The sequence below is a fragment of the Myotis brandtii genome, unplaced genomic scaffold (assembly GCF_000412655.1).
Source record: "Myotis brandtii unplaced genomic scaffold, ASM41265v1 scaffold144, whole genome shotgun sequence".
NCBI classification, from domain to species: Eukaryota; Metazoa; Chordata; class Mammalia; order Chiroptera; family Vespertilionidae; genus Myotis; species Myotis brandtii.
This window is the reverse complement of record NW_005355159.1, coordinates 1825714-1836386: the sequence shown is the minus strand read 5'-3', so window position 1 is coordinate 1836386 and position 10673 is coordinate 1825714. Positions and strand designations below refer to the sequence as shown.

Below are 10673 nucleotides of genomic sequence, written 5' to 3'. Positions count from 1 at the left end.
GGTGTGAGCCTCTCCTGCCTCCTCAGCAGCGCTAAGGATGTCCGAATGCAGCTTAGGTCTGCTCCCCGTTGGCAAGTGGACATCCCCCGATGGCTGCCGGGCTGCCAGAGGGATGTCTGATTGCCAGCTTAGGCCCAATCCCCTGGGGAGCAGGCCTAAGCCAGCAGATGGTCATCCCCCGAGGGGTCCCAGACTGCGAGAGGGCACAGGCAGTGCTGAGGGACCTCCCCCGCCCCCCGAGTGCACAAATTTTTGTGCACCGGGCCTCTAGTCCTATATAATAAAAGGCTAATATGCAAATAGACTGAACAGCGGAACAACAGAACAACTGGTTGCTATGACATGCACTGACCACCAGGGGGGCGTGCATGGAACATGGCAGGCGGTGGTGGTTACTGAAAATTCTTTGTTCCCGTGCACCGCGGTCCCACCTGGCTCTCACACCTGCTGCCTGCGCTGGCCCCGCTCGCACCTGCTGCTGGCGCCTGATGATGGCACAAATTGTTCTACGCCATCAGCGGGTGCGAGCAGCGGCTGCTGACCCCAGTTACCCCTCAGGGCTTCTCCACCTTCCCCTGCTCCTGAGAGGCGATAAGGGCCAGTAGCCACCTCTCACACTCACTGCCGGTGACAGACCAGCTCGCACCCGCTGCAGGCCCTGGAGCCGCCGCTCGCACCCGCTGCCGGCGCCCATCAGCAGGTGCAAGCAGCGGCTGCCAGCCCCGATCACCCATGAGGGCTTCACCCCGTGTCAGCGGGTGGGAGCAGGGCTGCCAGCAGACAGGGAACCAGGGGCTGCAGTAGGAGGGGCCAGATGGGGGCGCAGAGGATGGGCCGAGACCTGCCCCATTCCCACTGCAGCCTCGCGGCCCACAGTTCCTTTCAAGGTGCATGAATTCATGCACTGGGCCCCTAGTATACACATAAAATAAAAATCATGACTTATTTACCATTTGTGTTGAATATAATGGTAAAGTTTGTTGCCAATCATAATGCTTTTTAAAAATCCAGGTTTCTTCCCCATCCTACCAGCCCTACCAAAACTGAAGGACCCAGGATTGCCATCCCAGTTACCCTAACCAAGAAATAGAGTGATATGTCTACAAGTTTTCACTGCATCCAAACCAATAATAATTATTATGCTTTTTTTCTTTTGTGCAAACTTAAGTGGGAAAAAGAGGATGCATTATTTTAACCTTACATTTCCTTATTATCAATAGAACTGAAGTTTTTCCATCTATTTTTTTTATTATTTATTTATTTATTGGGGCTTAATAGATTTTACTGACTTGTATGAACTCCAAACAATACAGATATTAACTCTGACTATGACTGCTGTCAATATGTTGTCTGCCTTTTAGTTTTTTTCCTGAATCAAATGAAACAATAAAAGACAAATCTGCAATAGTCAATATATTTGATTACTAACCCATTACATAAAGGAAATAGAGTAATTTAAGTCAGAATCTTTAAATAGTATCTACAATGGAATAATATGTGTCTAGACAAATATTTTCCAGTGAACAATGAGGACAGTTCTGAGAACATACAAAATATGTGTAAGGGAAAGCTGCCAGTCCCTAATAAAAGATCTGAAATTTTGCTGGAGATAAAAGGATGGTGGGTCCAAGTGGGTTAGAATATTTCATCTAAAGATATCTATATGTAAAAAAGGCTAAGTGACTGACTGTACGTCCGTCCAACCATCCGACCAACCGGCTGATACATATAATGCGCACTGGCAATTTAAAAATAAACGTTGACTCGTGCATGCGCGATACATATAAAGCCCTCACTGGCGCCAACCACACACGTATGTTTCGATCTGTCATTGTCAATTGTGAATTTGGTCCACTTCTATTATAGAGAAAGGGTGAAGACCAATATTAAAGTATTTTTTCTAATTAATTTCCTTTCAATGTGCATGAATCCATGCACCGGGCCACTAGTATTACTATAATATGACTTAAAAGAAAAATCATAGCCATCCCCCGACCAAAGCAAGAGAAGGGAGGCAGAAAAAAGTCTACTCACAGAGCTTAGAAATGTATTTTTTGAAAACAACTAGGAGGTGGGTAGGATTCAGGGAAGATGACAATAGCAGGAGCAACATAGTTTTTTAAACCTTCTGGATCACTACACAGAGCAAGTATAAGGCAAAATTCGCTCAGTGGTTAGAGCATCAGTCTGCACACAGAAGGGTTGTGAGTTTGATTCCAGTCAAAGGCACGTACTTCGGTTGCAGGCTTGATTCCTGCCCCACGTAAGGGAGGCAACCAATCGATGTGTCTCTCTCACATTGATGTTTCTCTTTCTCTGTCTCTCTCCCTCCCTTCCACTCTCTCTGTAAATCAAAACTCCAAAACCATGCTTAGCATTCTTAACAAAACTAGGCAACAAGGGCAGTTCCAATAACTCCAAATATAAGCTGGGGGAGACAAACCACCACCCAACACAAAATAAAATCTGTGTGGTAATGACATTTGTGCTGGAGGAAGCAACAGAGTGTCTGACAGACCTCAGAACAGAAAAAAGAAAAAAAGAAGAAAGAAGCCAAAACAACCAATCAGGTAGCCACTGGAAAGAACAGTGAACCAAGAAGCTAAGAATAGCAGTTGCAACTGAGAAGAGCTGTGCTCTCTCTGACCGCAGATAAGTATAAGGGGTCCATGATGAAAAGTTTAAAACTTAGAGCAATCTAGCTCTTGTGAACTCTTAAAATTGATATCCCCTTACAGGACAGCGCACCCACACTAAGGAGAAACTACTGGGAGTGAAATAAAAATTGAACAGAATACAGTCAACAGAAAGGATACAGTTGGGAAGAGGAACATAGTGGGAAACCTTTTTTTTTAAAACATTACACAAAAACAATAGAGGGAAGAGGCCAAATATGAAACAATAGAAGCTTCACTACAGATAATAATTCAATGGACTGAAACTCAAATAGGTTTAAATCTATCAGTTCATAATGTTTTTCAAATGAAATCAATTGGTCAAGTTTGGAGGATGACAGGAGATCGAGTCATTAAACTGAAACCTAGTAAAATAAAAATCAGTGTTTAATAAAAAAATCAGGTGGGGAAAATCAAGCATTTATCCTGCCTTTTCTATATGAACTATAGCAGAGTAACCAAGTGGTCAATAAAGGAATCATTTCTTTATGAAAACATTCTAATTAGTAAATGAAAGAGGAATGATAGAATACCATCATTTTGCAACCAACCACAAATGAATTAATAGAATAAGTCATGAAGTATCAGGACTGCTAATATCAAGAAAAAAAGGGAACTTGATGGAAGATTACAACACCATGTATATAATTTTGCCAAAGGCTCTGGATCCACCTGTCAACTTTCAGAAAATACATAGGACCTACTGAACTGGATTATGAGTAATTAGCAAAATACAGATTGTAGGCAATTCTACAGCCAAAAAAAACACACAGGTTTCCAAACAAATACAATGAAAGAAAAGGAAAAAAAAAATGGAGGGAAGCAATAGATAAAAAGATTTAAGACTTAAAATTTTTTTTTTCTATTTGATTTTAGAGAAAGAGGGAAGGAGAGAAACACCGATGTGAGAGAGAAACATCAATCAGCTCCTCAGGCATACCCCTAACTGGGGATCAAATCCACAACCTGAGTATGTGCCCCGGCCGGGAATCAAACTGGTGATCTTTCATTGCACAGAAAGACACTCAACCAACTGAACCATACTGGCCAGGGCAAGACTTTTTTTGTTATTGTTTAATCCTTACTCGAGAATATTTTTTCCATTGATTTTTAGAGAGTGGAAGGGGGGGAAGAGGGGAGAAAAGCATTGATGTGAGAAAAATACATAGATTGGTTGCCTCCCACACGAGCCCACACGGGACCGGGGATCGAACCTGCAACCCATGCACAGGCCCTTCAGTTCGCAAGCCGAAGCTCTAACCACTGAGCACAATGGCCAGGGGAAGAAGAGAGACATATGTATTAAAATCACTTAAAAAGTCCACAATAATGGACAAGACTATATATAGTGTCTAAGGATGTACACCTGTAAAGAACTATAAAGAAATGCAATGAAGTGATTACAAACAGTCTCCAACTTATAATGGCTTGATTTAAAACTTTTTTACTTTAAGATGGTACAGAAGTGATATGCATAATAAACTACATGAGATATTCAACACTTTACTATAAAATAGGCTTTGGGTTAGATGATTATGCCCAACTGTAAGTTGATATAAGTGTTCTGAACATGTTTAAAGTAGCATAGGCTAGGCTATGATGTTTGGTAGGTTACGTGTATTAAATGCACTTTTGACTAAATGATATTTTAAACTTACAAGGGGTTTATTGGGACGTAACCCAATCATAAGTTGAGGAGCATCTGTACTCTAAAAGTCAGTGGATACTTAAGTGAGGAGGAAAAGGGTTATGGCCAGGACATGAAAGAATAAAGTTTTATTCATTTACCTGGATACAGATTAGAAGGATTTTTAAAAAATGATGAACCATTAAACTATACATTTGTTTGTATGTCTTTCTATATCTGTTTTACTTTTGATAAAATTACAGTTATCTTCATATGATACAAAATTCAAAATGAATAAAAGGGTATACACTGAAAAATATGTTCCCTATCCCTGATGCCAGACACCCCAGCTCCCCTTTCTAGAGACAACCATTGATGTCATTTTCTTTTGTATCCTTTCCAGAGGTAGAACAGATAATTTTTAAGGGATAAATACATGCAATAGCATTTTAACACAAAGTAATTTGTAATGTAAAAGCCATGATTATTACATACCTCTTCAAAGAGACATAAAGCTGCCTCGTAGAGCGAGCACAACCCATCAGATGTTCTGGTTGGTTCCCTCCACTGACTCCGATCAGCAGATGAACCCTATAATTAAAACATTGTGAGGAAGAAAAGAAACATATGTATTAAAATCACTTAAATAGTCCACAAAAACATTTGAGAACTGTTTATATGATTATGTGCATTAAGATCAAATCTGAACATTAGGTCATGAAATCAACTGTTATAAAAGACTAGAGGCCTGGTGCACGAAATTCATGCGCAGGTATGGTTCCTAGGCATGGCCTGTGATCAAGGCCATCTTCCCCAGCTGTCTGCAGCCAGCCCCGCCCCCCCACCACCACCCATCCCTGGTTACCCGTTCTCCATCGGGTGATTGATGCCTGATGGCCGGGGGGAAGGGACCGAGAGGTCGACTGTTCCTGCCCAGTCGCCGGCCCCGCCCCCGCCGTAGGTTGCCATCATGCGATCGGAGCCTGCCAGCCAGGGAAAGGGACCGAGAGGTGGTCAGTGCAGCTCATGGTGACTGGTCCAGTGGTTGTTCCACTGTTAGGGTCAATTTGCATATTACCCTTTTATTATATAGGATGTGGCTATAGAGTGAAACCATAAATTAAGTGCCACTCCCTCACTGATGACCTTATTAAATAGTGATTTGTTCTAAGGGTCACAGGGCTTGAGCCAAAAACAATCAAAGAGGCAGAATTTTGCAAATTACACATTCTTTGTGGGTGTTCAGAATGCAGTAAATGGGATCCCAGGAAATATTCTACTCCCCTGGGGCTGCCTTGCCCAACTGCCCCCAAGGATACAGGCAAGTAGAACATACCAACTTGAGTGATGACCCTGACCAGAGCAGGAAGTCTGGCCCTCCCTTTTTAGTTTCAGCACAACTAAGGTCCTAAAGTCAGTTCATGGAGCTAACTGACTACACCAGCAACAAAGCATCTTTTTTTCTAGTACAGCTGGGGGAAGGACAGTAAAAAGCTAGGAGACTCCTTGACAAGTGGAATAAAGGAAAATGAGATAGTATAATTAAACAAGACCAAACAATCTGAGCAATGTACAGCTAGCTAATGAATCACAAGGTTTTATCTTCCCTAACCAAGGACACCAAGGAGCAAATGGGTTACATATTCCAGCCAGTGGTCGGCAAACTCATTAGTCAACAGAGCCAAATATCAACAGTACAACGATTGAAATTTCTTTTGAGAGCCAAATTTTTTAAACTTAAACTATATAGGTAGGTACATTGTTATTAACTTAATTAGGGTACTCCTAAGGCTTAGGAAGAGCCACACTCAAGGGGCCAAAGAGCTGCATGTGGCTCGCGAGCCGCAGTTTGCCGACCACGGTTCCAGACTGTCCTCGGACAGAAGGGCCTCAGTCCCCACCCCTCTTCAATGACCTTCTTAATGATGTTCTTTTAAAAATGAAACTAACCAGAAAATAACCCCTGAGCCCTCTATATGCACACTTTGGTGAATCAACATATTGAAAGACACACCTGAAAAGCTAATGAATATTCTGTTAAGACTCTCCCCGAGACCTTCCCTAGAATTCTGGCAGGCCAGAGAGGTAAAAAGCCTCAAGACAAAAAAGCCACAGCTCACTCTGGCAACAGCACTCCCAGGCCTTGTATCTCTGCTGTTTTTCTCCTAAACTCTAAGAGACCCCGCAAGACTTGCAACCAGGGGAGCAGTGGGCAATGGCAGCTTGATCCGGGCTGACCCCCTGAACCTGTCTTCAAGGATCCCTTTTCTCTGACTTTTCCTCTCCTATTTCTTTTCCTACCTTAAGCCCTTCTTTTGTTTCACTGTCTCCAGCTTTAATGAACATACTCTCAAAATCACCTGGACTTGTATTGTGAAATCTTTCCTACATGAAGTCAAGAACCCACACAATAAAGGAGACCTACCCCAGGCCCAGACCCCATCAGGTAACAATAGTACCTCTCTGGGACTAAATGCATACTCTCCACAATAGGGCCCAAAGGCTATGACTAGAAATCATTCTCTCATTGAAATGATAAACCAGAAAATAAACTTAATCTTCATTGCTCCCTCAAATTCCCATACATATTATTAAATCTTTAGATCACAAATGTCAAGTTCTTTCTCTGATTTGCCAATCCTATAATTTTGAAATTTTCATCAGTGGCATTTATTTCAAAGGATACTGTATTATAAAAATATTTATATTCTAGAAGATCACAAGGCAGATATACCATAGAAAAGTATATCCTCTATTGTGGAAGTGTTTGGCCTAGATGCCCAGTAAGATCCCATCCAACTCAATGATTATGATTTTATCAATTCAAATTATTTTAATCTACATGATTAATAAGTAATGAGAGAAATGAACATGTTGGCTATTTAATTTATCACTGGGTCATCAGGTACAAACCTGCTGCTACCAAAACAACTTTTCTTTTTAATTGTTTAAGGTGGTACTTCTCAAATTTTAAAATAGACATGAATTATCTAGAGATCTTGTTAGAATACAAATTCCAATTCAATAAATATAGATGGGAGCCTGAGATTCTGCATTTCTTAACAAGCTCCCAGTTGATGCCAATGCTGCTGTCTGGTGCTCACACTTTGAGTGGTAAGGCTTTAGAGAGCCACTTGTAGGTCTGGAGTCATACCAGAAGCTGAGTGTTCAAAATTAATTAATCCTTAGACATCCCAGGTGTTGCTATATTAGCAAATACTTTGGGGCATAGCCTCTCCAAATTCCATAATTGGTAAAAACTGTAATCTTTGGCTCCACTGTTTAAAGAACACTTCTAGTGATCACCAAGCCAATAGCAGATGAGGAACAGCATGTTGTACCTTCCTAAGAGCTGGCACCAGTACCATCAATACCTTTTTTATGCTTTTCTACAGTATAGAGGAAAATGTTAAAAACTGTGTAAAAGTTTTCATAACAGACAGACCTGGGTTTAAATCCAAACTCCATCACTTTTTGACTGTGCGATTGAAAGATAAGATCCCTTATCCTTAGACAGAAATAATGCATATATTTTATAGGGCTGTTGAGAGGATTAACTGAAATTATGTATAAAACACGCCTAACACAGTTCCTAACATATAGTAAGTAGTAACTGCATTTTGCTCCATGTACACTGAGAAAGGAGAGAAAATACAGGGAGTCTTTAATAAATTCTTACTAGATTTAAAAATAAGAAACCAATAAAATATCCTTCAAACATTGTCTGCAGAGACTGTCACTGTTATCTGTTCTTCCCAAAATAGTTGAGAGGCTAGTCCCAGTCAATTAGGATTACAGCGATCTCTAAAACCCATTGTATACAGAATTCTTAATGTGTTTTGTAAACATACTGCATAATATAAAAACAACAACAAAAGGCTATACCTAGGCATTTTAAAAGAAATTAAATTTTGAAAAATATAGTACATTAAATGTATAACTATATACATTACAACATACCATAGGAAGTTCAATGGTCCAGAGATAAAGTAGAAATTAAAATAATAAACTAGTGGTCTCATAGGTCTTCATTTAATAACCTTCTTCTTAAATATCTACCATTAAAAATAATGTAATACCTTTTATTTTTTCACATTTGTCCTTAGAAGATATTAAGACAAGAACATAAGACTGGATGGAATACATTTATGTTCTTGCTATCTGGTTTTACTCTACTTAAAATTGGTTCAATGGATCAAGAAGCCACAGGATCAAGAAGCAAGTGATACAAGGCCCTGCCTCGCTTGGCAGCCTCATTTCATCCCATTCTACCCCATACATCCAGGACTTGCTCTTCCACATTATCACTTTGTGAAATCTGGTCCTCTCATCTAAAAAATTCTCTAGTCCCCTCACTGACACATATGTTTTTAGCCAAACTCTTCCTACTTTTCAACTAAGCTCAGGGGTTCCTCCACCATAAGTCAATTCCTGCCCCTTCCCCTCCAGCTCTCCTCCTGTATCTCACCACCTTCTCCCTGTACAGACTTCTAGTACAATCCTTTATCATTAATTTGAAATGTCCATGTATCTCTTGTTCCTTAAACTGCGAGCTGGCTGAGGGCATGGACACTACAAAGCTTATTCATTTTTTTAACCCAGTGCCTAACAGTATTTGGCACATAGTGCTCAGTAAACACCTAGTGGCATCAAAGTCCAATGTGTTTATTGATATTTTTTTAGAATTCACAGATGTACACTGACATTGTTTCCCTACTCTTTATTTAAATCTAAATTAATGAATATCGTGTGCACTCCCATTCAAACACAATTATTATGTGTATGGGTAGCAGAATTTAAAAATCACACAAGTAAATACAACTTATGGATTAAACTTCTATTTTTTTAATCCTTATGCCAAGTACTCAATTGATGGTTAGTGTCTCTTCCTCTAACATCTAGGTTGGGGATAAATTTTATCCCAGTTTTCAGGGGTAGAGAAACTTAAGACAGGGATGATCAGCTCAGTTGTGGTCCAATGTACCAGGAGAGGTTCTAGATATTTTCTGAGTTCTCAGACACTACTGTAAAGTGTAAGAAGCATGGGTTCTGGAGACCAAGAGCATCGGACTCTATTGCTTATTGTGCAAGAAAAAATATAAAATTCAATTAAATAACCATGTCTTTCCCCTAAAAAGTCAATCTGAGATTTAATTAAATTCAATATAATGTAGGTCTGTGGTGACTTTGGGAGAGCCAAACTAAATCAAAAACAAAATTCTTCCCCCAGAATAGATCCAGGATTCTGAGGAAAGCAATCTAGTTTTCTGGGGTGTCCTTGTCCTAACAAGAGGTTATATTATAGGGTACAGTCTTGGTGAGTAAAGACACCTTTCTGACTAGGTGTATTTGACATTTTGCCCATGAATGAAAGAGACCAAGTGGAGAGAAACTAGAAATACAGCCATAAAATAAACAATGTATTTTTAGTCTACTTTAAGGAAGGCCTTCATGCCCTAACCGGTTTGGCTCAGTGGATTGAGCATTGGCCTGCAGAATGAAGGGTCCTGGGTTCGATTCCGGTCAAGGGCATGAACCTTGGTTGTGGGCACATCCCCAGTAGGGGGTGTGCAGGAGGCAGCTGATGGATGTTTCTCTCTCATCGATGTTTCTAACTCTATATCCCTCTCCCTTCCTCTCTGTAAAAAAATCAATATATTAAAAAAAAAGAAGTAGGAAATGCTTTCAGCTCATTTAAAAAAAAAAAGGTAGGCCTTCATAGGGAAAAAAATAAAAAAATTGATTTAACATATATGAGGGAAGGAGGGAGGCAGAAAAAACATGGGCTTTACAGACATTCAGGGTTGTAGTAGAAATTAGTTAACACTGTGCCTGGCCCATAAGTGCTTAATCAAAAGTACACTTTATACTTCTAGTTCTTTTGAGAAGTAGGTATGTAAATTTAGGATAATTGCCAGTTTCTTCATCCTTAAGATAAGGATAAATAATATCTTAGAAATTAACATGATAAATAAATGAGACAGTGCACAAAAAACCACCTGATAGGTAGTAGGCACTCAACAAAGATTACCTCTCCTTTTCCCTAAGTGCAGTTATTGGAGAGCAGTAAATAAAACAAGCCAAAAGGGAATAAAATGTTTATTATAGGTTAATTAAATGAAGATTAAAAACATTGGGTAGGTCCGTGGTCGGCAAACTGCGGCTCTCGAGCCACATGCGGCTTTTTGGCCCCTTGAGTGTGGCTCTTCCTAAGCCTTAGGAGTACCCTAATTAAGTTAATAACAATGTACCTACCTATATAGTTTAAGTTTAAAAAATTTGGCTCTCAAAAGAAATTTCAATCATTGTACTGTTGATATTTGGCTCTGTTGACTAATGAGTTTGCCGACCACTGGGGTAGGTAAATATAC

General features: G+C 40.1%; 1 protein-coding gene across 9 annotated transcripts in view; it reads right to left on the bottom strand.

The window, feature by feature from the left end:
* HERC1 (HECT and RLD domain containing E3 ubiquitin protein ligase family member 1) overlaps positions 1–10673 on the bottom strand; it is a 159282-nt gene that overhangs the window by 141445 nt on the left and 7164 nt on the right. For all 9 annotated transcript variants that reach the window (XM_014535483.1, XM_005861075.2, XM_005861080.2 and 6 more), the window contains exon 3: positions 4798–4893. In XM_014535483.1, coding sequence (XP_014390969.1) covers positions 4798–4893 — 96 coding nt within the window. The remainder of the gene's footprint in view (positions 1–4797; positions 4894–10673) is intronic.